The following is a 27,321-nucleotide window of genomic DNA, read 5'->3' as shown; positions in this document are numbered from 1 at the left end:
GTGTATGTGTGTGTGTGTGTGTGTGAGAGAGAGAGAGAGCCTTCTCTAGGGTCCTGGTACACCCCTGTGCTTCACGCAGCTGCCGTTCAACCCCGGATGAAGGTCCGTCCTTTCGCCGGGCTCTCCATTTCCCGACCAGCCTTGCCAGAGAGCACGGTCCACGAGTCTGTCGCGTGGGCCTTTCCATGGGTGGGTGTGACTGGGAGCCCCCCTTTCACTGCGCCTCCCCATCCCCCCCCCAGCATAGGGTTAGACCTTCCCCCTTGGCCCCAAAGAGTCAGGGGGCGCTGGGAGGAGGCAGCCGGCTGGGCAGGGGCTTGGGGCCCGGGAGGGGCTGGGGCTGTGCCCGCTCCCTTGCTTGCAGGCCTTCGGGTGGGAGCCTGAGCACCAGGATCCTTGCTTTGACCTGTCGGGGGCGGTGCCCGCGGTCACCCGCGACCCCTTTGGCCGCTAGCCCCCCTCCCCTCCCCTCCCCTCCCCTCCCTTCCCCATGCTGCCTTCTTCTTCCCCGCCTGCCTCCTCCCTGCCCGGGCTTGGTCTGCCTGCTCCAGCGCTGCCTGGGCTGGGTGGCGTCTCCTCCAAGGGAGCCAGGATCACGCTGGGAGCTTAGATTACATTTAAATTGTCATTTGCATTTTCCAATCAATACGCGGCTTTACAATTAAGTTTGGTGTTAAAATTCTTAGCGAAAAGTGAGTAGAAGGGAGATTTGTGGAGTAAACGAGTCCTGTGGGGACCATTGAGGGCCCCCGCTTCATTACGCAGCATATTGCTGCCTTCGCCGAGGCGGCCGCTCCCACCAACACGGTGGCTGTGCTGCGGCTGGCTTGTGCCGTGGCCGTGGCTGCCACTGCCTCGGTCTCGCAGGCTAGCCGGGAGAAGGAGTGCCCGTGCCCGTGCGGAGGGCAAGCTGGGGGCTTCTCTGCAGTCTCGGACCCCTCTTTGAAAGGTCTCTCGCGGGGGGGGGGGAGAAGGGCTGACCAGAAGCCCTCCATGGGGGGAGGAGGACCGCGGCCTGCCGCCGCCGCCACTGCCACCACAAGGCAAAAGGGGTCCTGCCCCCTCCCCAAACTGCCTCCCCCCCCCCCGGTTTCCTCCTGCTCCAGCCTCACCTGAGTACACGGGCCCCCTTCCTTCCCAGCCTTCTGCCCGGCCTCCTGTGTCTGTGAAGGAGGGAGTGTAACGTCGGCCCCTTCGAGCAAGGGATGGGCGTATGTGCGGAAGATGGGGAACTTGACCCCTCGGTGATGATGGGGAGCAGCCTGGCCTGGCCCGGCCCTCTCCTGAGACTGGGAGAGAGCCAGCAGTAGCCAAACTTGGCAGGTGAACCTGGGAGTGCACAAGTTACAGCGCTCAACAGGAGAAGAACGAGCCGTGGGGTGTGCTGTGTGCCTGCACAGCTTCCCCAAGCCCAGGATTTGGGAGTCTGGGGCTGCCTCTTGCAGGAGGCGAGGAGGGGGCTGGCGTGTTCTCTTTCTAGGGAGCAGCGTGGGGGTTTTCCTGCCCCCCCAGCTGTCCAGAGACTGGCCGGGGGCCCGAGGCACTCCTCCACTCAGCGCCCGGTGGTTCTCGCTGCTGGCCTCCTTTTGCCCTGCCTAGGAAGGCGGGGGGGGGCTTCGTCCCAGTGGCTGTTGGACGTTGTCGCGCAGGACAGGGTGTGGGGGACGGGGAGAGGGCCGAGGGAAGGGGGCAAGTGCCCTCCCGGCTCATCCAATCTGGGGGCCGCCCTTCAATTTCACCTCCTGCTCTGCTTCCTCACAAAGCATCCTCTGGTGTCCCTTTTTCTGGGTGTGGAATGGCAAGCACTGGGTTGCTTAAATGCAGATTCCAGAAACCTGGACTGTTTCTTGTTTGGTTTTTGTGTTCTCATTTTTCTGCCTCTGTTTGCAACACAGCTGACTGCAGGGGGGACCTGTGTGAGCATGGGGGTCTAGTATTTGGGGAGGGGGCAAATCTTTTAGATATTTCAGGCCAAGGGCATTGAGCCCTTGCAGAGCAGCTTCTCAGACCTTGCCCTTTTTTGCCACAGCGGGCAAGAACGGCTGCAGGGGTCCAAGGCAGCATGGGGGGGGCATGAGGCGCCCTCCTCATGGGGCTGGCTGCCAAGGCGGCATTGGTCAGAGCGGCGGCTGCCTTGGCTTGTTGATTCCAGCTTCAGTCCCCTTGCTCTCTCTCTCCACCTTGGCAGCTGCTGGGCAGGTCTCTCTCCTGCACCCGCTTACCAGGTGGGTTAGAGAGAGAGAGAGACTTTGGCCTGCTTTCTCTCTCTCTCTCTCTCTCTCTCTCTCTCTCTCTCACACACACACACACACACACACACACACACATCCCGATCCTGCGGCTGGGCCACAAGAGGCCAGGGACCCCAGCACATTGGGGTGGCTCTGACTGCTTGCAGCTGCCTCCTCCTCCCCTTGTGTGGTGTGTGTGTGTGTGTGTGGCATCCGTGCTGAGTGCCCAGGTGTCCTGGACCCCCAGGGGACCATTTGGAAAAGGCCCTGCCCGCTGCCGCCTTGGCCCGGCTGTGCCCTGCATCCGTGTCTGGGTCCTGGCATCTCTTTCGGGTGGACCTGCCTGGGGGGAGGCGGCAGGTGAGAGCCAGGGTCCTGCCCACCCCCCACCTGCCTCTTCCCAGAGCCCACATCTCTCACTTCCGGGGGGGGGGCCTTGAGGAGAAGGGCCCAGGAGGTGGGACCCTTGTGGGGGGGGAGTCCCTGAGGGGGGGCATCCTTTGGCTGCGAGGGCTTCTGCCGCCCGTGGGGGGGGCAGATAACAAGGAGAGGAGAGGATCCCGGGACCAAGGGGGTTGGGGAGGGAGGGGGGAGGGCGCCAGGACGGCCCCTCACCGTGTGGCTGTTTCCCTCTCAGGGGGTGCTTCTGAAGCGCAGCGGCAAGTCCCTGAACAAGGAGTGGAAGAAGAAGTACGTGACCCTGTGCGACAACGGAGTCCTCACCTACCACCCGAGCCTCCACGTGAGTTTCCCTCTGCCGAGGGTGGCGGTGGGGGGGGGTTGGCCATTCCCGACGAGGGTGGGGGGCAGGAAAGGGGGAAGGGGAAGAGGCGGCCTCCACCACGGCAGCTCCCCCCCCCGCGCCTGTCGGCCTGGCCTGGCCTGCCTGCCTGCCTGCCTGCCTGCGCTGGGCTCTTTTGTCACCTGCGCAAGGCGACAAGCGCAGTGCTGCGGCTCATCCATCTCTGTCGCCACCCCCGCGAAGAGATGCTGGCAGGCTGGGGCTGGAACATGGCAGGCTACTGAAGGCAAAGAGTCTGCCCCCCCCCCCAGGCACACACGCAGCCCTCCCAGCAGGCTCAAAGCACCTGTGACACCACAGGCCAGGCTTAGGGCTGCTGGGGGTGGGAGGGAAGTTGGTGTGAGAGTTGGTGTGAGAAGGGCAACCCGAAGGCCCCTTTGCTGTGCCCCCCCGCCCCGTCCTTCCTTGCTCTGGGTCTCCCGTGGGCCCAGCAGGCGCTTCCTCCACCCGCCCGCCCGTCCAGACAGGCACCCTGCCCTGCTTCTGCTCACTGTCTCGGGCAGAGGTCCCTCGGGGGGGGGGGGAGAGTGGGCTTTCATCTCCGGCCCCTCCAACGAGCGGGCGCCTTGGGTCCCGCCTCCTCTGGGCCGTTGCGGGCCACAGAAGCGCGCGGCTCAGGACATGCTGGAAAGGAAAACAGCCTGGATCTGGCCCTCCAGGCGAGGGTGGGAGGAATGCCTTCCAGAGAGACCTGGAGAAAGGCTTGGAATGGGGGGGGCGCCCTCTGCCCTCCCCACCGGCCCACAACCTATTCTCACTTCCAGCCCTGACGCCTCCCACCTCTTTCCCCAAAACGTTCCAGATGAGGGGGGGACGACTCACCCAAACCGGGCGTCTGGGGCAAAGAGGGTGGCCATCTTGCCCAGGGCGCATCTCAAGGGGGAGTGGTTGGGGGGGGCGGTCGGAGAGGATGGGTGGCCTGCAGCACCGTTGGGCACCAGGCATGCAGGGCGGGGGGGCAGGATGCTGGGAACCAGCGGCCCCCCTCTGCCCTTTCACCCCCACACACACACATCAAGTGTCTGGTGGGCCTTTCGCAACCAGCCTCCCCTTTTCCTAGCCTGGCTGGCTGGGGGTCCGCCCTCAGCACTTCTCTCTCTCTCTCTCTCTCTCTCTCTCTCTCTTCCCCCCACCCCCATTCCCCCCCCCGCCCACTGCTGACACCCGCCCACGTGTAGGGAGCAGCCGCCGCCACAGCCACGGTGGCGGCAGCAGCAGCAGCAGCGGTGGTGGTGGCGGTGGCGGCAGCAGCAAGAGGCCCCTCCCATCCTGCAGCCATCAAAGCCATTCACACAATCACCTTCTGTTAATTCTATCTGCAACATCAATTAAATTGTTTGTAGAAGCTAATTGAATGTGGCTTAATCACACATCTTAATAGCTTTCCACGCTTTGAACTCGTTGTTAATTCCAGTAATAAAATGAAATGAGAGAACTGGCTGGGTAATTAGCGAGGAGGCTGGGGAAGAAATTGCTGTTTTATGGCAGGCAATAAATGCAGCACTTGGTGACCGTGCGCGCGTGTATGTGTGTGTGTGTGTGTGTGTTTGTGCACACGCACGCACGCACACGCGCTGCTGGTGGTGCCGGCAGAGGAGGTGATGCCGCTGCCGCCGCTGCTGTCCAGGAGGCAGCTGGCCGGCCGGCCTGGTGGGAGGGCAGGTGGACCTGCTGTGCCCCCCCCAAGTGCCGTGGGCCCAGCTGTGCTTCTGCTGAGCCAGGGGGAACCCTCCCTAGCTCCAAAGCACCCCCCCCCCCCACGCACATGCCTTTGAGGGAGCAAATGCTTCTGAGAAGAGCAGAGCAGGCCACTGGGGGGGGCATGTGGCCAGGTTGCCAGGGAGGGGGGTAGGAAGGACCTGGGCTTCCTGGGCTTGGCCCTCCTCCAGCCTCCTGCCTCCCTCCCTCCCTCCCTCCCTTCCACTTGCACTGCCTGAGGCCTGGGGGGGGGGCTCTGCTTCAGCTGCCAGGTGACCTCCTTGTGAACTGGAGCACCCCCACACATACACACACCCCATGCAGAAGTGGGGCTCCACCCATTCCATTTCTGGTGCCTGCACCCCGTGCCTGAGGAACTGGGGTTGTGTCCCCAAAAAGGGGTTCCCTGGGCGCGTGTTCCCTCCCCGGGGGGGTGGGTTCCAATCCTGAGCCAGCCCCCTGTTCTGTCAGGCTGGGAAGCCACCCAGCCCAGAGCCTGCCTGGCTGGGACCTCCAGAGGGGAGGTGCTCCCCACAGGCCATGGAGGGGGTGCGTGTGTGTGCGAGCCAAGAGTCCTTCTCCTGCCACCTGCAAAAACAGCTGCCCCAAGGTAGGAGCGGCCCGAGCTCCCTTGGCATATGGGGGGGGGCAGGGACAGCTGTCCCTGGTGATGCAGAATGGCTCTGAGCTCTCTCTCTCTCTCTCTCTCTGCCCTTCCCAGGATTACATGCAGAATATCCACGGGAAGGAGATCGACCTGCTGAGGACGACGGTGAAGGTGCCAGGGAAGAGGCTGCCACGGGCCAGCGCCAGCGCCTCTGCTCCCAGCGCCAGCCCGAAAACCAATGGCTTGGCCAAGGAGAGGGGCAGCGTCCAGTTCCCTGGAGGGTCCAGTAAGGCCACGCTCTTTTTGCCTTGGGGCACTTTCGAGGCACAGGGGGTGCACCGTGCTGGCGACCCAGGCGGTGGGGTGGCCCTGGCTGAGGGGGGCCCAGAAACCTGGGCAAGAGCTCTCCTGCTCCAGGGTCCCGCCAGCCAACGGTGGCCGCCCGCTTCCGCCGCCTGCCGTGCTTTCCTGCTGGGTCTCCAGCCCAGTTTGCAGCAGAGGGTGGGGGGTTTACAAAGAGTCGCGTCCCAAGCAGGGCCCCATGGGGGGGGGACCTTTCCAAATGCACCCCAGCCCCATTGGGCTGCCATCCGCCACAAGTGCAGTGGGCCTTCTGCAGAGGGGCTGAGCCCTGGTCCCAGCGTGGGAGGGGGGGCGGGCAGGACAGCCCTCCGTGTCGCCCAACTTTGGAGCGCTTGAGTTTGCAGCTCTCAAATGCTCCTCTAATGGAATGTAGATGGAAGGGTGGAGGAAGGGGGGAGGGGAGCCGCGTGCAGGCTCTATTAACGGTTTCCAGTGTCTAATTAAATGCAAATAACTAGCATTAAAGCCCCATTACGGCTGAGCATCCAAGCCCTCCAAAGTTGGGAAGTTTACAAAGTGGGGGCCCGCTTTCTCGTGCAGACGCAGTCCTTGCTCGTGGGGGGGGGGGGAGGGGGAGTGCAGAGAGCCAGCCAAGCAGATTTTTCTCCTGGCGGCCCCCAGGCCGGCTCTCCTCCCATCTCACTGCAAGCCTCATCCATGCAAACCTTTCCATTCTCTGGGGTGGGGCCCTGGCCCTTTTGTTCCTGAGAGCCCCCCCCCGGAGTGGGGCTGTGGGAGGCCCCCATTTCCCTCTCACAGGGCCTTTTGACCATCTTCAAGTGGGGGCTGGGGCAGGAATGTCCCACCGGCTGCCCATACACGTCCACGGAGGTGTGGCCGGGGGTGTGTGCGTTTTGGGGTGGGGGTGGGGCTCTGTGTCCTGCAGGACAGCCTGCCTTCCTCCCGCTGTAGCCCTGCTTGGCTGGTGGCCCTGTCAGGCGCTGCCAAGGACCCCTTCTGCTGCCCTGGGCTGACTTGGTGTCTCTTTGCTGCAGTGCCTCTTCCTCTCTCCCTCCCCCCCAAAATATATATATATATATCCCGGCCTGGAGGCTGCTCTGGGCCTTCTGGCTGGGAGCATCTCCGGAGGCCTCTCTGGTGCCCCCCCCCCTTGCTTGGCTCTGCCACCTGAAAAACATTTTGGAGCTGCACCCGCCCACTCTCCTAGTCTGTGGGGAGCCAGGGAGCCCCCTCCTGCTCCGCTGGATCGGTGCCTGTTGGTGCCAGCAGGGGCCCAACGGATGCCCTGGGTCCTTTGCGCCCTTGGTGCTGAGCCTTCTGTTGCTGCTGCTGCTGCTGCTGCTCTGGGGCATGGCGGTGCCAGGGGCTGTGCAGAGACAGCGACGACATGTCACTGGTCCCACGCAGGAGGGACAGGGAATTGTGGAGGAGGTGGGGGGGGGGGTTGCGAAGCAGACTGGCCAGTCCTTATATTAAAGAAAGCCTTGAGGAGGATGGGAGCTAAGCGCCTTTGCTCAGTCAGCACAGCAGAGCAGGGTGTGAGCATGCTTGCATGCACCTCGGCCCTACGCGCAGCCAGGACTTCTTCAGGCTTGGTACAGGCAGAAGAGCTTGGGCATCGTGGGGGGTGGGCAGGGAGGCAGAGTGTGCGATCCACCGGGAGCGGGGTGAGGGGTGGGTGGGCTGCCTGCTCTTGTCCCAGCTCCGGTGAGCTCCTGGCAAAGCTAAAGTGGCTTGTTCGCTTGCTCATTTGCTTGATTGCTCCTCTCTGAGCGTGAGCGAGCCAGGGTTGGCAGCCAGGCGGTGCTCTGCCCTTCGCCCTGGCCGTGCCTGCCTGCCCGCCCGCCCCCCTGCCCCCCCTCCCGGCTCCACGGGGGCAGAGCCTGCCATTGGCTCCCCACGCCCGGTTGCTCTGCCTGCTGTGATCGTGTCACGTCAGGCTCCGTCGATGTTAACATCTCATTATCTTTGTTACTGTAATTACATTATCCGCTGCTTTATGCAGAATTATTCTCCAAGGACTAATTGATGGATCCATGTTTAATTCATTAATCATTAGCATCAAATTCGACAATTACAGTGCGCCCTGATGGTGGAATTTCAAATGTAATGCGGGAAGAATTAACAAAGAAAAGGGAGCCCCGTTTTGCCCCTGCTTTGCCACTCACTGGGGGGGGGGCGATGACATTGGCCAGGGCGAGAGCGCCGTGGGGCTGAGTTGGAACCCGTCTAGGGCACTGAGACCAGAGGGGAGAGGGTTGGAAAGTGGGGCCGAGGTATAGTCCCCTCACCTGTGGAAGAGATTCTTGGGGAAAAAACAAACCTCCCCAAGGTCTCTGGCAGAAGAAGCTTCTCTGCTGGAGATCCCTTCGCCTCTCCTCTCCTCCTCTCCCCTGGACTGCTGGGGCTGCACGTGCTGCTGCCTGGAAATGGCTGTAAGCGGCCCCCCGGCCCCCGGCCCACCCATGCCCCGCAGTGGATGGCAAGAGACCCAACTTTTCCCGGCCCCACATCAGGCAGGCCCCTTCTCTCCAGGTGGCTCCCCTCCTTACCACCCCCCCTCTGGGCGCTCATGTTGTGAGCCCTCCTGTCCAAACCTTCTCTCGCCCCGTGGTATGGCCGTGGAGACGTGGCTTCGCCGTGTCTTTCCTTGCCAGGCACCAAACGTGGGCTCCGGCTGTGAGAGTAGAGGATATGTCAGTGATAACACTTGGCGGGGGGGGGTGTCCCTCTCTGGATGCCGAAGGAGACCTCAGCCTTTGTCTCCCCCCCCCCCCGGAGAAATGCAAGAAGCTGGAGGAGGTCTGGAGGAGGAGGCTCAGGAAAGGCGGCCGCAATTCTATTCAAGGGGAGGCCACAGAGAGCATGAGGTCCTTTCGTGGCCCTGAACCCACGTCCACCTTCCCGGCTGAGATCTCGCTCCACCTTGGAGGCTGGAAAGGCCTCCGTGAAGGGTCTCGGGAGGCAGGTGCAAAATATTGGGGGGTCCTGAAGAAAGCACAGGGGAGCCTCTCCTGATGCTGTTTTTAAAGAAAGCTAAAAATCACTTGCCTTTCTTGGGGGTGTCTCTCTCTCTCTCTCTCTACCCCCCCCCCCTCCAGCTTCTACCTGTCTGGGGGAGTCCGTCCCAAGGCAGGGAGTCCTTCTCTGGAGGCCTTTCTAGCCCAGCCCTCTCTCTCTTTCTCTCTCTCTTTCTCTCTATGTCCCAGTGGGGCACCTAGCAGCAGGCCGGGGGAGCAGCTGTGCCCCCCCCCCACGCCGTGGCTGTCTGTTCCCCAGCGATGGGCAGGCAGACTCCAGCCGTGGCTGCTGTGGTCAGCAGCTCTGAGTGGCCACAGACTGGCTGAGCCCCGGCCGGCTACGCTTTGTCTCCCTGTTTTCTTATTGCGGCCCCGACCCGTCTGGCTTTGGCTTTTCCTTCCTCTGCACTGGCCTTCTTCCGGGCAGGACACGGGATGCCTCGGGTGGATTGAGCCATGGGCCCGCAAGAGGGCCAAGGGGGTCCCTGCTGCCTTTCTGAGAGAGGAGAAGGAGCATCGCCCCATCAGTTCCACAGCCTCGGTGCAGGGAGGCGCCCTGCCCCGAAACAGGCTGTCTTGGAGCAGCCGCGGGAGGGCTCAGTGGCTCCCCGCTGATGCTTTTCGGTACCGTTGGGCACCCGGGGTGCTCCCTGCCCTGAGGGGGGTGGGTGTAACCCCCCACCCCCACCCCGGTTGAAGGAGGTTTGCCTCTCCCCCCCCCGGGTGGCTAGCCCCTCCCCCTCCCTGTTGCCTTTCCAGCTGCTGCGCTGCCTCCCTCCCTCCCTCCCTCCCTCCTCGGCCTGGATCTGTGCTGATTGCCCTGACACTCTGGTGCTGCTCCAGTGGCTCTCGCCTGCCCGCCTGCCCGCCCGCCCGCCTGCCCGCCCGCCATGCCTTTTCGAGCTGCACAGCTCTGTGAAAGGGTTTTCTGAGATTCTTGGTCTTCCACACACCCTTCCCTCTCCCCCAGCTCCCTATCCATTGCAAGGGGGCCGGTGCCCTCAGTGGCAGGCTTCCCCCAGGCTTACGTAACCACTCTGGGGCCCTTGTGAGGCACATTTGTGGGGGGGGGGGGGGACGGAGGGGCTGCCCCATGCATTGCAAGGCTTCTCTGGAGCCTTGAGCTGCCTGTGTGCCAGCAACAGAAAAGCAGCCTCCCCAGCCGAGGGGGAGCCAAGGCGCCTGCAAGCCCCCCCCCCCCCCCGTTCTGGAAGGGGCCCAGTGGGTAGCATAGCACTCTCCCATCCCATGCCCCGCAGGCCTTCCTCCGGCTCGAGGCGTTGCCTGAGGCATCCCCACGCCTCCTGCCCCTCTGCCCGGGTGCGCCTGGAGGTGGGTGGCTTTCTCTCCACAGGCTTTGGTGCCAGAGCCCCCGAGCCCCCACCTGGGCCTCTCGTGAGGCCTGGTTGTTCTCGCTTGGTCTGCTCCCTCTTGGTTCCCCTGGAGCGAGCGGGGTGTGTTCACTGGCCCTGCCCAGTGCCTTGGGGGGGTGGCTCACGGGCGCCTTCCTTCCTCTGGTGCTGAGCCTGGTCCAGGCTGCATCGTCTGGCCCCCGTCATGATAGCCCCGTCACCCTGCGTGCAGGCTGCGCAAGGGGCAGGCCAGTTCCGAAGCACGGCCTGGGCGTCCAATGGCCTGGAGAAGACCAGAGGGCTGTGGCTTCCCGCCTGGTGGTTGGCCCCTGGGGGGGGGGAGAAACACTGCTCCTTTAGTAACGGAGAGGCTTCCCACCTGTTGTGTGCAGGTGCCCAAGAAACAGGGCCCAGCTGGCCTTTTGCACCCTGGCCCCTGGACCCCTGCATGGCGCTGGGATAGGCCTTTCCAGTGGCCAGCCCTTCCCTCCCCCAGTAACCGCTGGCAGCATTTCTGAGACTGGTGGCCTAACGACTCTCCTCTCTCGGAGAGATCTGCAGCACAAGGAGGAGGGAGTGCCGGGCGGGAGGAGAAGACCAAGCCAGGATGGCCCTCCTCTGCTCGCCCACCCCCACCCCCGCCCCCGCCCCCGCCCCCACCGGTGCTGCCGGCACAGCCTGGTGCATGTTATTCCGCAAGCAGGCCCTGCTTCCTGCTGGGGAGTGGGTTGGACCGCCACTCTGCTGAGGAGCCCCCACTTTGCCTGTGGAAGGCCCTCTCTTCCCCAACCCCGGCTGAAACAGGGATCTGTAGGTTTGGGGTAGGTTTGGTCTGTTGAAGATCGTGGGACCGGGCGGGCTGCTCGGGAGTGGAAGCCATGTGGTCCGAGCCGGGTGGAGGCCAGGAGGCAACCCCTCCCAGGAGGAGAGGTCAGCTCGGAGCAGGGCCCCCCCTCTGTCCCTGCCAAGGCCCCGACAGCCCTGAGAGGAACCTGCTCTTCGGCCGGTCTCGAGGGGGGGGGTGTCACAGCAGGAAAGGCAGGGGCCGGAGGTGAGCCAAGCAGTGGCCTTGTCCCCGAGGCACCGAAACAGGCTGCCTCCTAAGGGCGGGGAGTGGGGGCTGCGCTAGGGCTGGCCGCCAAGGCTGGCCCACTCCCCTTTCAGAACTGCCCCGGTCGGTGGGCAGCCCCCGCTGTCCCAGTGGCAGAGGATGTGGCCGCTGGTCCTTTGCTGTAGGAAATGGGTTCTTCTCCTCCCTCTGGACTCTCTCTCTCACACACTTCTCAGCTTGACCGGGTGGCTCCATCAGAATCTCTTCTTATGAGTGAGGCACAATTTTATACACCTGCGTGGCGACCCACCCACACCCCGTTACCCACGTTTCTCTAAACTACAGGCACGTAAATGTTGTACTTTCCCTTCCAGCTCTGAGATAATTTTGGGTGCTTTTACCCATCCACGTAATCTTCTTTTCTCCCTAGTGTGGCAACCACAACTGTACACAATGTTCACAGCCCAGTTTTGTGCGGAGGCAGGAGGATAATGGCAGTTTCTAATTTATTTGTTTGCTTGCTTGCTTGCTTGTTTAAAATATTTTTATCCCACCTTTCTCCTTAAAAAGGACCCAAGGCGGCTCACATCATTAAAAGATAGTGTTTAACGCTAAGAACAGTGAGTGTACAAATACTGAAAAAGATTTAACAAATATCATACTAAAAACAGCAAAACACATTCAGAGCAGTAACTGTATTTCAAATTTATTAATTCAAAATACGTTTTATCCCATATTTCTGCTTTTAAAAGACCCAAAATGGTTCGAATCATTGAAAATCAGTATTTTAAAGCTAACCACGGTGGTGATGGGACCCACAGGAAGGCCTTCCCTGAGGCTCTTAGCACCTGGGTAGGAGGCTCATAGAGGGAGAGAGGGTTCTTGAGATTGTTTGGACCCAAAGCCGTTGAGGACTTTCCGGGCTAAAACCAGCGCTTTCAGTTCAGCCTGGAAAGGTGTCGGCAGCCACTGGGGCTCCCACCCTCGCCTTCAGGGGGTCCTTCTCAACCAGCGCCGCCCATTTTGAGTGTCCAGGGGAAGGTGCAGTACAGTGGCTCTCAATTGGGGCATGCAGTACCTGTTTTTAAACACTGACTTACTTTGAAGGCCGTTTGCTAGTTAATGTCTGTTTCCCTCGTTTGGAGAGACCCTCCCAGAGCTCTTTGCTTCTCTGCTTCCTCTCACATTCCCTGAGGATTTGGGTGTTTCTGGCCAGATCGGCTGCCGCCTCGTTGCTCATCTCTTTTTCAATGTCCTTTACGAATCAGACGGGGTCTTGTTTCTTTGTTAGAAGTCCTTGTGTCCTGGGTTCCCATTGCTCTTAAAAAAAGGGGGCAAGCTCAAGATGTCGTCAAAGTCTCCTTCTCTGCACTCTTACGGTAGTGCTCCAGACAGAGCCATTGAAGCTCCAGTTCTTTTTTCTTCCTTATCCTGGCTTGCCCAAAGCCTCTGCCCTGGTTCTCTGGTCGGGCTTGCCAACCTCTGCATGCCAGGCCATGTTGGTCTTGGGTGCCACACTGGCCGTGACTGCGTCCCCAAAGCAAAAGCCTCCTCCGAGGAAAGGGGGCCGACTTGTAAGGTTTCTGTCCTTCTTTCTTCTGCCCTTCCTGAGACGCTTCCGCGTCTCACCTGGGGACCTGCCCCCCTTCTTCCCTATGCCAGGGCTTGTGGCTGGCCCCAGAGACCCACAAGGGCCATTCCTGCTAGCTAGGAGCCTGCAGAGGCTCAAAGGGTGAATGTAGGGTGGGGTGGGGTGGGGTGTCCTTCTGGGACTCTCATCTAGAGAGTGAGAGCAAAGCACTACCTGGAAGCTCTGCCTTCTTGACGTCTTCGGTGGTGGTGGTGGCCACCCCTCCCCTTCCCTGCTCTGACCGCCGCTGCCACCCCACCCCCACCCCCGCTGCCAGGGAAGGCAGCAAAAGAGATGGATGTGGCAGTCAGGAGGGAGCTGAGCAGCAGCTAATTACCCTTCCGAGTGTGTCTTGTAAATTAAGGGCTAATTAGAGGCAAAGTCAGTGTCATGGTTTTACACGTGTTTTTGAGGCATTGAACCTGGGGGGTGGCAGGGGGGAAGTGCAGCGGAGCAAAGAGCCAGCCGGCCTGTTGCACCATGTCGTCCTGGGGGTGGTGCAGAGCAGGGCTGTTCTCTGAGGGGGTGGAGGTAGCCGGGGGGGGGAGGACGGACAGTGGCGGCTTTGCTTTCTCCCCCTCCCCGTCTTCTTAGGCCACTGGCTCCTGGCCCTGCTTTTCTCCTAGGTGGGCTTGGGGGAAGTGCTCCCCCATGCCTTGGGAGTGGGAAAGTCTTCTTCCTGGTCGCTGGCATCCAACTGAGAGCTTCTCTTGGGCTGACACCCACGTGGGTCCCTCTGTCTCTTGAGTCCTTCTGGCCTCCAGGATCCCTGGAAGGGGGGGGCACCGGCACCAGGGGGTGGGCCACGTTGTGGCCGAGACACTGCATGGGGAGAAGGATCTCAGCCGTTGGGGGATGGTCTCTTCCTTGAACGTGGCACCCCCAGGGATTGGGCGCCGCCTTGGCAGAAGTGGTGGGGGCAGGGCAGGGCAGCCAGGCAGTCGGGGGAACACCTGGAAGGCTCCATCCGCCTGCTGTCCAGTGAGCCAGGACTCCCTCTGGCCTGGGGGTGGGGGTGGGGGTGGGGGTGGGGGTGTTTCCTTGTTGCCCAGATTTGGCAGCTGGATAAAAAATACCCTCTTCCTGGGAGCCCCCCAAGCTTCATTCACGGAGCCCTTTAAACCCTCTCAAGCTCAGGCCTTCTTTTGCTGCCACCCTGACCCTCCAGGCGAATCTCTCTGAGCATCATTGCTTCCTGGGATGGGGCGGTTTTTGACCCCTTTGTCTCTGAATGAACTCTCGGGGCCCAGCTTGGTCCATGAGTGATGAAATGGATGAATTCCCAGCAACAATGGGGGCCTTGGAGGGCCAAATGAGGTGTGGGGGGCAGTGGTGTGAGGAGCTGCCCCTTGGTTCTCCTGGCCCAGGGGCGGCGGCTACCACCCCTTCCCCCTCCGGTAGCCACGTCTGCCTTTCTGCGGGCCGTTTGTCTGGGTCATGTGCCTCACTCTGCGCTCTTGCGGGGGCCTCTCTTGGGGCAGAGCTTGGACGGAGCAGCACCCTCCCTTTCTTCCTCCACACCCTGACCTGAGTTTGGGTTGTCTCGCCCCCCCCCGCAGGTGCCCCCCACTCAGCCAGCAGTACATCTCTGCACTCAGAGCGCTCGGGCAGCGGCACCCACCTCGGGTCCTTGAGCGCCAAGCCCGACAGCAGTGGCGGAGGAAGCCTGCACCAGCGGTCCTACTCGGTCTCCAGCGCGGACCAGTGGAGCGAAGCGGTCGTCATCCCTAGTGGTGGAGCCAACAACCCAGGTGAGTCCTCCAGGTCGGCCAGGTGGCGCGGCGAGTGGCTCCTTGGAGGAAACGAGCCCGGGAGGGCTCTCGGGCAGAGTGGGGCCTAGAGGAGGGAAAGGGGAAGAGGGGACAGGACCGCCATCTCCAGGGACGGAAGAGGGAGCCAACGCGCGAGTCCTTTGGCTCCCGGGGCCTGGAGGGATGGGCTGCAGTTGCAAGAAAGACGGGGGGACGGTAAGAGCAGGCCGGCCAGCCGTGGAAGAGGCTCCCTCAGAAAGGAGGTGGCGGCTTCCCTCTGTTGCCGTGTCCAGAGGTTGGCCGGCCGCTCGTTGGGGAGCTTCCGCTGTGCCTTCCCGCTCTGTCAGAGAGTTGGCCTTGGTGGCCCTCCGGTCTCTTCCGGCTATACCGTCCTGTGGTCTTACGATGATGCGTCCGCCTTCTGGAGTGAAGGCAAGGGGGGGGGTGTCTGTACGGACCCTGGAACTTCTCTGCCCACCCACCCATCTCTCTGCTCAGGTGCCCTCTTTCGGTGTTTGTGCCACGCTCTCCCTGTGGCTCCACCCCGTCTTCTCTCCTGTGTTGCTGAAGCGGGGGGGGGGCAGGAGGAGGTGCCCCAGCCAGTGGCTTGGAGACTGGGGTGGGAATAGGGGGGCAGGAGAGAAGCTCGGTGTCTTGAGATGTGTGTGGGGCGCAGGCTGCCCTTTGTGGGACCCCTTAGGCCGGGCCAGGTGCCAAGGGTGGGACCAGGGATCGGGCTGGAGGAAAGTGGTCCTGTAGTTGTGGGCATCGGGGTCCTTCTGCCACCCCAGGAGAGGGCAGCGTACACGGCCTGGCAGGCGGCCTCGTGAGTCAGACGCACGCGTCAGGCTGAGCAGGGCCAGGGCGGGCCAGGCCGAAGGCAAGCTGTCTGACCGCCCGCTGGCCACAGGTGCATCTCCGCCACTTGGGCTGAGTGTGTGTGAGAGAGTCCCAGTTACCGTCTCCTTTGCTCACCCGCCTGCCCGCCCGCCTGCCTGCCCGCCTCCTGCATGGGTGTTTCAGGACAGTTGAGTGAATTAAAATAATTCATACATTTCCCAACATAGCCACTTTGCCGAATTGGAAAATAAATGCTTCTGTGCGGCATCCATCACTCGGTGCTTCCTGGCTCTGCCGCCGCACTAAAAAAGCAGTTAAAAGCACATCAAGAGCGGAGGAGCCGTTTCCATGCCTCCTCGCCCCCTTGTCGTTCTCATTAGCGCGGCAACCGCCCCCCCGCTCGCTCCCAGGGGCTTTCGCAGTTTAAAGAGAGCCTCTTTATGATCATTACCGGAGTCCGACTGCGCCGCCGCCATTTGGCGCTGGGGAGGCTCCTCATTTGTAACTGTGAAAAACTATCAATTTCAGCGCGCCTGATGCAGCGCCTCCATCATTGGGCCCATCAGCTCCCTGCTGGAAGCGAATTAATCAGACTGTTACTGCTGATGGGGCAGAGCGGGCGGGCGGGCGGGCGGGCAGGCGAGCAAGCTGCGGCGGGAGCGAGCGCGCCAGCATGGGCACGATGGAGGGCCCGCTGCCCGTGTGGTGGTGGTGGTGAAGGTGGGAGAACCCCTGCACCACTCTCTCCCCCCCCCGGCTGCCTGCCCTGAGTCGGGGCCGGGCGAGCTGGCTGAGCCGTTGGCCGCAGCGCCTGCCCGTGAGGAAGGTGGAGGGGGCAGCCCTCCCCACTCCGCAAAGGCAAGGGGGCCTTCGCGCTGTGGGAAGGGGTCGGGAGGGAAGGCCCCACCCCAAGGGATCCGGTGCCTGTCAGAGGAGAGCGAGGAGGAGAGCCTCTGCCCCTGGTGATTGGGGGGCTCCTCTAGCCCCCAGATCTTCGGCCTCCTCTTGGGGGCGGCCCCGGCAGCCACCTCAGTCACAGAAAGGTGTGGTTGTAGGATCAGCACAACCCCAGTGTTAGTCTCATTGGCCTGCCGGGAGGCCCATGCCCACGTGGTGGTGGTGGTGGTGGTGGTGGTGGTGATGCCCCCCCCCCGACTCGCTCGTCCCCTGCCGGTGAACTCGGAAAAGGAGCTGAACCTGTGAAGAGGAGAGAGAAAGGTGGGGCTCAGGCAGGCTGTCCACTTCTCCTCCTCTTCCTCCTGGGACTTTAGCCCTAGTGCCACCTGCCACACAGCTGCACCCTTGGCCTGGCTTGCTTCCACTCCCCCCCCTCCCGAGAGGGTAAAGGGCCGGTGCGTCCACGGGCAGCTCCAGGAGCAGAGGGAGCAGCCACGTGAGGCTGGGTTCATCCAACCCAGGGAGGCCTGTGGCCCCCGTTCTGGGCTTCTTGAGGAGGACCGATGGAGCTGCAGCCCGCCGGGGTCCTTGGTTCCCAGCTGCCAAGCCATGGGATGGATAGACACATACTGCACACACCCTGCCGAGGCCACCGCCGCGGCCACGGCCAGGGTGCCGTTGCAGTTGGGATCTGCTCCATCTTTGCCCCGGATGGGGTCCGGAGAGGGCGTCTCCCCTGGTCTCCTGCTGCATCTCCTCTGGCACCCTCCCTTTCCTGTCTTCCCCTCTTGGCTGGGGGGTGGGCTGCAGAAGGGAGATGGGGGGGCTTCGTGCAGCTTCACTCAGTGAGGAAGGGGGCTGAAGGCAGGAAGGCACCTGTGCCCTCCAAGGACCCATGGTGACACCCATTAAACTATAGCCATAAACCGCCTCTGGCTTCTGGGACCTGTAGTCTGAGAACCGGGGATCATGGGGGTGGGGGTTGTGGTGGCCACAGGCCCACCTCCAGCTTCTGATCTGAAGCCCTGCTAAAGGGGGAGCATGGCCCCCACTCCCCAAACTACTGCCAGGGTTGTAACCAGCTGTCTTGAGGGGGGGGACTGTGTCCTTGCTGCAAACCACCGGCCCCAGAGGGTTGGTGGTGCTTACTCTGTGTGTGTGTGTGTGTGTGTGTGTGTGTGTGTGTGTGTGTGTGTGTGTGTGTGTGTGTGTGTGTGTGTGTGTGTGTGTGTGTGTGTGTGTGTGTGTGTGTGTGTGTGTGGCAGCAAGAGGGTGGGATGGGGCTGGGTTTGGGGGGGGGCAACTGGTGCTCCTGGCAGGAGAGCTTCCGTCTTTGGGCTGATTGGAAGCAGACGCTCCGTGTTGCGCGGCTGGAACTGAATGTCAGCCTTCTGATTTTGTTGCTGGTCTCTAATGAAATTTGACATTTAATGGTGAGAGCTGCGGCTCTGTGTGTGTGTGTGTGTGCGCGCGTGTGTGCCGTGCGCGTGCGTGCGTGCATGTGTGTGATCGAAGCTTGATTAGTGCACTCTAATTGACAGTAATTAGCCAGCTCCCTGATTGTTTCTAATTCTGCTATTAATTGTAAGGAACAGTATGATTGAGGATAAATTTGGCGCATGGCAGCCAGGGGTACGTACAGCTCTGGAGTGCCTCGGCAGCATCAGGCACCCGCAGAGCTCTTCCTGGGCCAGGCCTGGAGGACCTGGACGACGCGTCCCGGGTTGGGGGGGGTGGGGGCTGCCTTCTCCTCAGTGGTGGTCCAGGCAGGCCTGGGCTTGGACTCTTGGCACTGAGGAGGGAGAGGGAAGATGTCAGTGGGTGGGGGGGGGTGCACCCTCTTGGGGTCGGGCAGGCCAGGGACGAGGTTTGGGGGCCCTGCTGGCCTGCTGCAGCGCCTGGGTGCCACAGCAGAGAGGACCGTGGGCTAGCACTCGGGAGAACCTGTCCGTGGAAACTCCCAGAGGGTGGCTCCGTTTTTGTTTTAACCCTTAAATATCTCGCCTGGTCTTTGCGGGTTGCTGTGAGTCGGGCGCGACTGGATGGGACGGCAGCACTGACAGCTTTTCTCCTCCCACCCCCCCGCCTCATTTAGCCAACGGCGCTGCAGACTCGCTCAGCTCCAGTCCCAGCATGGCCGGCACCGCCAGCCCCAAACTCGAGCCCCCGCCGTCCCCCCACGCCAACCGGAAGAAGCATCGCCGGAAAAAAAGCACCGGCTCCAGCCGACCCGACGGGGCTGGCGCAGCAAGCGAAGGTACCCCTCCTCCTGGGCTTGCGACTGGCGCTACTGGGGTGGATGGAGGGGCAGCCAGTGCGAAATCTTCTCTTGAGCCAGGAGGGTGCGTGGGACAGGTTTCCCTCCTCTCGGAGAGCCAGGAGAGCCCCCCTCCCCGGCAAGAGCTGAGGAAGGCTTCCCTTTCAGGGTCCACTGAGCCCCCCACACACACACACACCCTGCCAGGCTCACGGACACCTGCCCATCTTGGCTGGGGAAGTTTGGTTTTGAAAGCGATGGCATGGCAGTGTACCTCCACCTCCATCTCTGGAGACCGGCCGAGGGTTCTGCCGCCCGAGCCTGCCCCATCGGAAGCTCTTCCTGGAAGCAGAGGGAGCCCCTCCCCTGTTGGAGCCCCTCCTTGGCCCTCCTGCTCGGGGAACCCCTCCCCACCCCTTCTCCGGCTTGGCTTTTGCAACGCTAGCCTCTCCCCTTTGCTTGTCACACTGGCCAGGCAGAGCAACGAGAGAGGGTGGAGAACTGGAGGCTTTCCCTGGCCAGCGTGCACAAGGAGGCCTTTGGGGCCAGCTGGCAGGCCCTCCCTGCCCACGGGCAGACTCGATGCCTCAGGTTGCCACCCTCGGAGGAGAGGGGTGAGGTCTCGCAATGAATTGCTATCAGTTTATCTCATTTAGGAGGTAATCAGAGGCGAAGACGTGCCGTGCAATTGAATCTTCGTTGTTCTGAAGTATCATAAATCAAGCACAGAGCATTTGCTTTTTACGTGGCCGCATGTTAAGGAGGTGGCGGGGGGGGAAAGAGTGCAGGCGGGGGCTGCTGTCATTGCCGCTGCCTCCATGTGCCACGCTGCTCAGGCTCATGGGCACCCAGCAAGCGGCGGCGGCGGCGGCTCCAAGAGCGCAGCCCACCAGATGCCTCCGTGAGGGAGCTTAGCTTGTGGGCGCAGGAGGGCACGAGGAGGCTTCTCCGGAGTGTGACGGGGTTTGGGGAAGGACGCCTCCACCCTAAGGTGGGTTTGAGGAGTGCCACTCCCACAGGCTCCGACATCTGAGGCATCTCTCCCCCCCCTTCCCAAGACCCCTGCTCAGCTTTTCAATTGTGGGGAGTTCTGGATCCAGCAGGAGCATTGAAAGCCACAAAGATTTAGGGGTGGCACCGCGGGGGGTGTGTGTGGGAGGCTCCACCAGGTTGCCAGGGGTTGTGGTACTCCAGCCATGCAACTGGAACTGGCCCTCCCCTTCCAAAGCATGTGGGCTCCTGGTGCTCAGGACTGCTCTCTTGGGCGGGGGGGGGGGACCAGCTAGGAAGCCTCCTTTGCCCTCCCCAGCGGCGGCCCAGGCTTCTTCTCTTGAACCCGGAGGCTGCTTGGGACGGGTTCCTCCCTCTCAGAGAGCCAGGAGAGCCCCTCCCCAAGAGACAACGGAGCCTTCCCTTTCAGGGTTCAGAGAGCCTTCCCCCCCCCACGTCAGCCCCTTCTGGGCCCTCCACCCCCACTGACGGAAACTGCCTCCCCTTTGCCCAACCTGGTGGCTGGCAGGCACGAGCCGCCTTCCCCATGGCGGGCATTTCCCTCCCAGAAGGGAGGGAGGGAGGGGGCGGGCGCTGTCCCTGATGCGCTAATACAGGTTAGGAATATTGGGTTTAATGAGCTGCAAAATGAGGCGGCAGCAGCAGGGTGACATTTACGGATGGCCCCCGCCTGGTGCCCGTACCCCAGCGCCTGCCTGCTCGGCTGTGGAGATCCTAGTGCGGTGTGGGTGAGTGGGGAGCCCCTCTGCCTCTGCTGTGCCAGGAGCTGCTCTGTGGGGCCAGAGAACCACGTCTTTTCTGGCGGAGGGACTCTTTGGGAACCACCACCCCCGTGCCCTGCCGGGGGTGGGGGGTGGGTGTCCTTCCTCCCTCCCTCCCTCCCTCCCTCCCTCCCTCCTGTCCTTCCGCAGGGTCATCTCCTGCTCTTGAGGCCGCAAGGGTTGTGGTCCAGAAGGTGAGTTCCCCCAGAGATTGCCTGTGGACCTGCCCCTGGGAGCAGCGAGGCGGGAGGGGGGCGTGTGGCTCTCCTCTGCTGCCCCCAGGAATGGAGGGGGGGCTGAGCTGGGCTGCCCCCCCGCACTCCCTTGCTCCGCCATCACCCTTGCTAATTTCTCTCTCTCATTTGGTGGGCATGTTGCTGAGGAGGCAGCCAGCCCTGGAGAAGAGGTCGTGTGTGTGTGTGTGTGTGTGTGTTAACACCCATTAGCAGGAGCAGCGGCGCTGCTGGCTTGCTCGGGAGCCCTTCAGCCTGCCCGCTCCATAAGCGTCGTCGTCAAAAAATAATCAAGAGACACGGCTGCCCTTCCTCTTCCTCTCTCTGCGCACTAATTCCTGGAGCAACTCGGTGGCGACAGCGGCGGCAGCAGTAGCAGCACGCGCACACGCGGCCCCCCCCATTGGTCCCTGACCACCACCCCCCACAACAAATCCAGGGAGGGGAATTCTTTTGTGCCAAGCCCCGTGATTTCTGCAGCAGCCCCTCCCCATCTCTCATCAAATTACCCAAATGCTCCTCTAATTTCTCAGTTGGTCAGTCACTGAGCTAATGAGTTGGGGGGGGAGGGGGAGGTGCTGGGCCCAGAGGAACGCGCCGAAATGGGAGGGCGGGAGGGTTGGGCATGGTGCGCTCTCTCTCTCTCTCTCTCTCTCTCTCACACACACACACACACACACACATGCACACACACACACACGGAGCCATGGCAGGTGAGGTTGCGATGGGGGCAAGAACCTGAAATGAACCAGGACATGAGCCTCAGGGATGTGCTGAATACTGGAGGTCTCATGGATACACGCGCACGCGCACGCGCGCACACCTCTGGCACTCCATCAGCCCCACAGCCCTCCTCGGCCATCACCTGTTGGCAATGAGGAAGTGACTCCGGGTCTTGCAGGCAGGCAGGCAGGGAGGGGCCTTGTCCCTTGCTGGCCCTCAGCTGTGAGAGGCAGGGGAGAGAAGGGAAGCCACCTGCAGAGGGGAGGCAGACCCCCGAGGGGGGGGGAGAAGGGGTAGGGACATTGATGCACAAAGTGGGTGTGAGGAGAGTTAAGAAGGCACAGCTCAGAGAGGAAGCCAGAGCCAGGGAGCCAAGAGAGGGAAGCAGGCTGGCCGTGGCTCCCGCCTTGCTGGCGAGAGCGCTGGAGGGAGTCGCCTGAAGAAATCCCCCTGCAAGACATTCAGAACAGCCGCTGCTTCAGGGCAGGATACCTGGAGCCAGAGGAATTCTGTGCCACTTGAAGGTGCCTGTGAGGCCTGGCGGTCGTGGGCTCCTGTTGTAGCCTCGCTCTCGCTCTCCTCCCGCCCCCATTCAGCAGACTCCTGCCCTTGCAGCTGAGCCCGGGAGGCGGGTAGGCCTGTCCTGCCGGTCCCACAGCCATGCCCCCCCCCCCGGCCAAGGGTTCCAGAGTTGTCCTTCTGGAGCAGTTGCCATGCGAGCCAGGACTGGGCCGCGGGCCATGGGCCGATCCGCTCAGGGTTCAACGCGCCACAGGCTCTTCGCTTTTGTTTTTGTTGTGTGAGGAACAGGGCCACGCGGTCGATATGTCCACAATTATGCAGGACGGGAGAGAACAAGTGCCAAGGTAGGCCCCGGAGGGCCTCCCAGTGAAGCCGGAAGTGCCGGCGGCTCCAGGCAGCCAAAAAGGAAAGCTTTCCTCATACTGGTCGGCAAAAGTGCCAAGGGGAGACTGAGTTTCATACCGCCAGCAGCCTGGATTGCGTGCCCACCTCCCGGGCTGTGGCGCCCCTTCCTGGGGCAGAAAGCGGTCTGCAAGGACAAGCCGGGTGGCCACACGTTTCCCACAGAAAATGAAAGCTGCCCCTTCTGTGTCGTCCTTTCCTTTTGGCCCCCCTCCCCTTCTAATGGCCTCTTCCAGCCCCTTGAGTGAGGCCAGAGGCCAACGTCTCAGTTGGTCACTTTTGTGCGCCCCACGCGCGCCCCCTGCCCCCCCTCGGGGAGCCTCTTGAGGGCTGTGTCCCTCTCCAGGTTGGGGCCCCTGGAAGCTGTGGTGGGGGTTGGGGAGGCGGGCTTCAGCCGGCTGCGGGGGGGGGTGGGGGGCTCCTGGGCTGGCTCCCACCCCAGCCCCTTCCCCAGCCAGAAGATGCTCACCAGTCCCGTCTCAGCGGAGCCCCCTCCCCTCTCTGTCCCCCCCTCCTTTAGAGCAAGAGGAGTCCTTCGAGTTTGTCATCGTCTCTCTGACGGGCCAGTCCTGGCTCTTCGAGGCCTCCACGGCGGACGAGCGGGAGCTCTGGGTCCAGGCGGTCGAGGGCCAGATCCTGGCCAGTCTCCAGGGCTGCGAGAGCAGCAAGAACAAGGTGGGCCCCGCGGGGGGCGGGGGGACGAGGGGTGTGGCCGGCAGCCCCCACCCTTTGGGGCACAAAGAGAGCGAGGGAGGGCCGGGGGAGTGACCCAACCTCCTGAGGGACTAGCAGGGTGGGCGGTGGGGGTGGGCAGCGGAAGCCCTTCGGGGGGGGACAGACCTGAGGCCAGCCGTTCTGTGAGGAGGGGTCCATGGTGGGTGCGGGTGGCTTGAGCTTCTGTGCTGGAGTCGAGTGGGTCAAGGCCTGCCCCTGGGCGTAGAGGAGGGGTGCCATTGTCTTGGACAGGCAGTATGTGGGGTGGGGGGCACCCTGACCCGCAGCACTTCAGTGGACTTTGAGAGGTGGGCTCTGGAGGGAGCGCTCTTCCGCTAGGACAACCTCCCCCCCCCCGCCCTGGCCGAGGCGCCTTGGGTGCTGAGCCGGAAGGTGGGGTGGAAGAGGAACCTTCCCCCAACCAGAGATGATGGCAGATGTGTTCCTTTCAGGCTCGACTGGGCAGCCACAGCGACGCCCTGGCCATCCAGTCCATCCGTACTGTGCGAGGGAACAGCTTTTGTGTGGACTGCGATGCACCCAGTGAGTAGGGGGGCTGGCGTGCCAGCAGGAGCTATGGGGTGGGGTGGGTCTGGATCTGGCAGAATCAGCCCTGGCCGGAGGAGGCAGAGGGACTGCCCGGGGTTGGTTGTGGCAGGCCCTCCATCCGAGGGGCTGAGTGCTGGTCCTTTGCTGCTCAGGGAACAGAGAGGGGGGGTCTCCTTGCCCTGTGCGGGGGAGGGATCCTGAAGGGTGTGGGCGGTCTGGCTGCCCTGCCTTGGACCCTGGCCTTTGTGTGTGTGTGTGTGTGTGTGTGTGTGTGTGTGTGTGTGTGTGTGTGTGTGTGTGTGTGTGTGTGTGTGTGTGTGTGTGTGTGTGGTGCGCACACACTCAAACAAATGCAGAGGCTGGTGAGGGTCACCTTGCTCTTCCTCCGTAGGGTGGAAGCAGCACAATTTGGGGGGTTGGGTTGCTCTGTGATTCCAGGCTTCCAGCTTCCCCTCCCAAAAAAAAAAAGATCCGCTGGGGAGGGCAGAGGCGAGAGGGCTTCAGCCCTACACTCGCCGTTCCACAAGGACTCAAATTCAAAGTGGGTTGGGGGGATAGGGAATGGTGGGGGACCCTAAGCAGAAGAGACACTTTGGCGAGAGCTGTTTTCTGAGGAGGAAAACCCTCCCGTGGAATCTGGCCAGAAACTGCAATCCCTCTGAGCCTGGTTCAGATGGGAAGAGAGGGCTCAAACTGTTGGGCCCAAAGGCAGGGGGAGAGACTGGGAGGAGAGAGAGTGGGAGCATGGAGGGTTTGCTCCCCAGCCAACCCCAGCCTCCTGCCTCCTCCGCAGACCCTGACTGGGCGAGCCTGAACTTGGGGGCCCTCATCTGCATCGAGTGCTCCGGCATCCACCGCAACCTGGGGACCCACCTCTCCCGCGTCCGCTCCCTCGACCTGGACGACTGGCCGTTGGAGCTGGTGATGGTGATGACCGCCATTGGCAACGCCCTGGCCAACTCCGTCTGGGAAGGTGCGGTGGAGAGCTACCCACGCCCTGGCCCTGACAGCTGCAGGTAAGGGGCGGGTAGGAGATGGTGGTGACCCGCAGGGAGTCTCTCTGCAGAGGCGGCTGGCGGTCCCTGTCCTTGCCCCCGGTCAGTTACTGAAATTTCCAGATCTGGAGACAGATTAGAGCCGTCCATAAGGATTGCCCTGCGTGCCCTCCCTTCCCTGCCTTTTCCATTCTGTGGAGAAGCAAAAGGCGTTGAGGACTGTTGCTCCTCCCTCCCTCCCATCTTTCCATCCTCCACTCTCTTTTCCTTCCTTCCTTCCTTCCTTCCTTCCTTCCTTCCTTCCTTCCTTCCTTCCTTCCTTCCTTCCTTCCTTCCTTCCTTCCTTCCTTCCTTCTGCATTCCAGACCCAGCCTGCTAGCTAGCTTGCCAGAATAGGTGGCACCCAGCATCCCAGCCCACCCAGTCTGCTTGTTGCCTCCACAGACATGCTCTGGTTTCTGAGCTGAAGGAGGCCAGCCCCTGCTTCTGGGCCCACTGAGCTCTCCGTGGTGCAGCCGTGCGCTGCCCAGACACTGCCCTTGGCCAGTGGCTCCACCCCGCTTGAGCCCCAATGACCAGAGCCTGCAGCCAGGAGCCGCCACCCCACCCCAACCCTGCCTGGCAGATTCCTGCTTCCCTCGCAGCCCCGCCTGTGGCAAAGAAGAGGTTAAGCAAGGCGCCTCGACTCCCTCCCTTTGCGGTGGGGGGCCGCGTTTGCTGCTGCTTGTTTGTCCCTCTCTCCTGTCACTCACTCATCCGGACACTCAGACAAGAGGGCCTTTCTCTGCGGCCTTATCAGTGGATAAGAGCAGGTCAGGGGGCAGGAGGCTCTGAGCAGCCGCCATCCTGGGTGTGGACGGTGGCCCAGGGGAAGAGGCAGATGGATAGAATGGGCAGCAGATAGCGGGGTGCCGGCTGCATCCATCGGGGCCCCCCCTCGGCACAGCCGCCTTTGTGTGGACTGCGAGACGGCGGCTGCGATAATGCTTCTGCGCCCTGTCCCCCCCCGCCTCGCTCCGCCTCATGTGCCAGAGTGGTGGATGGTCTGGGTGGGGGTTGCAACAGATGATGCTCCCCCCACCCCCATGGGGACAGGCAGGGTGCCTTTTGGTGCCCCACCCCCTTTTGCAGGAGAGTAGGTCTCTTTGGTGTGCCAAAGCCTCTCCCGACGGATTCCCTTGGCAGGGAGGAGAAGGAGCGCTGGATCCGGGCCAAGTACGAGCAGAAACTCTTCCTCGTGCCGCTGCCGCATTCGGATGTGCCGCTCGGCCAGCAGCTGCTCCGGGCGGTGGTAGAGGACGACCTGCGGGCCGTGGTCACGCTCCTTGCGCACGGCACCCGGGAGGAGGTGAACGAGACCTACGGGGACGGGGACGGCCGGACCGCTCTGCACCTCTCCTGCACGATGGCCAACGTGGTCTTCACTCAGCTCCTCATCTGGGTAAAGACCAGCGAGTGGGTCAAGCCACCCCCCCAACCCCATTCCCTCCCCCAGGAGGACCCCCTTTCCCCTCTCCCTCCCAGCCTGTGGGGACCCTGGGGCAGCCCCACAGCAGCCTCCTTCAGTGGCCAGCAGGAGGGGACACCCTGGTGTGGAATCCTGGCGGGCTGGTGAGGAGAGGTGGCTGTCCTGCTGATGGGCCTCTTGGCCTCTTTCTCTCTCTCCCCCCCCCCCCGGTGTCTTCAGTACGGAGTGGACGTGAAAAGCCGGGATGCCCGGGGCCTCACCCCGCTCGCCTATGCCCGCCGCGCCGGCAGCCAGGAGTGCGCAGACATCTTGCTCCAGCATGGATGCCCCAGCGACACCGGCCTGAGTGTCCTCACGCCCAGCCTGCCGCGCCGGAACCTGAACAACAACGCCTCCAGCCCTCTGGCTTCCGACAGCCCCCTGTGCCCTGGCAGTACCCACTGAGCCTATGCCAGGCAGCCCTCTGGGAATGACCGGCGGCAGCAGCTGCCTCTCCCCCCCCACCCCGCTGCCCCCTGTGCTAACGGTGGCGCGACTGAGGGCCAAGGGTTTCTTATCCTGGGGTGTCACAGCCCCTCCCTGCAACAGCAGCACTTCTAGTGTGCCTCGTGACCCCTGGTCATGCTTTGGGTGGACCTCCAAAGTCCACACCTTCCCATTCCCTCTCCCTGCCCCCAGGAAAAAGGGAACACAGGACCCACACAGAGCGTCCCAGAGCAAAGGGACCACCCCACCCCACCCTGACCGATGGGTTTGTCCTTCAGACTGCTCCCTCTTCCGCATCCACTCTGTGTCTGCTGCAGCCTTGGGGGGTCAGATTTGGGAGGGGGCTCACTGACTGACTCCCCACATTTTAGATGCTGCTCCTCCCCACCCATCCCCTTGTCTCAGTCCCTTGTATATAAAATGTACATTGGAAATATTTATATGACAGTATGTAAATAAGGTTTCTTTGCTCTGTATGTGTGCGTGCGCATGAGAGAGAGAGAGAGAGAGAGAGAGAGAGAGATTGACCTGCAGCAAGATAGTCAAGCTGCCCAATAAAGTGACTGTTCCTCTGCACCCAGTGAAGCCCTGACTGGTGTGGGGTGGGGATCTGTGTGTGGGGGGTGCATATGTGTGGGTGTTTGTCCAGCACCAAGAAAGTCCTACCCACCCCACAACCCGGGCAGTAGGGGAGGGCCAGCCCCCTTTGGGCCATGTTTCTGCTTCTCTTGTTCCTCCGTGTGTGCACACACACCTGCGCACGCACACACTCGGAGTGCATATGACCGTGGTGCTGGCCTGCTTTGGACAGAGGAGACCGGCTTCCTGTCCCCAAGGGAGCCATTTGTGCTTAGCAGGACATATTTGCAACCCACCTATAAATAAATGGCCATGACTCTCGCCTTGTGTTTGATGCTGGCTTCCCACTAAAGGGGGGGGGGACCCTGCCTGCCTCTCAGCAGCCCTCCCCCAGACCAGGACGGGAGCTGTCAGGTGT

General features: G+C 62.3%; 1 protein-coding gene across 2 annotated transcripts in view; it reads left to right on the top strand.

Annotated features, from left to right (window-relative positions):
• AGAP3 (ArfGAP with GTPase domain, ankyrin repeat and PH domain 3) overlaps positions 1–26,900 on the top strand; it is a 71,185-nt gene extending 44,285 nt beyond the window's left edge. For both annotated transcript variants that reach the window (XM_073002621.2, XM_073002622.2), the window contains exons 10-18: positions 2,869–2,973; positions 5,453–5,624; positions 14,275–14,466; positions 18,299–18,460; positions 22,633–22,787; positions 23,279–23,369; positions 24,169–24,391; positions 25,556–25,811; positions 26,058–26,900. In XM_073002621.2, the coding sequence (XP_072858722.2) occupies positions 2,869–2,973; positions 5,453–5,624; positions 14,275–14,466; positions 18,299–18,460; positions 22,633–22,787; positions 23,279–23,369; positions 24,169–24,391; positions 25,556–25,811; positions 26,058–26,282 (1,581 nt within the window). In that variant the 3' untranslated portion in view covers positions 26,283–26,900. The remainder of the gene's footprint in view (positions 1–2,868; positions 2,974–5,452; positions 5,625–14,274; positions 14,467–18,298; positions 18,461–22,632; positions 22,788–23,278; positions 23,370–24,168; positions 24,392–25,555; positions 25,812–26,057) is intronic.
• The last annotated feature ends 421 nt before the right edge of the window (positions 26,901–27,321 follow it).

Source organism: Pogona vitticeps, chromosome 6 (assembly GCF_051106095.1).
Source record: "Pogona vitticeps strain Pit_001003342236 chromosome 6, PviZW2.1, whole genome shotgun sequence".
NCBI lineage: Eukaryota > Metazoa > Chordata > Lepidosauria > Squamata > Agamidae > Pogona > Pogona vitticeps.
Note: the sequence above shows the minus strand (reverse complement) of the source record. Positions and strands in the feature narration are given on the sequence as shown.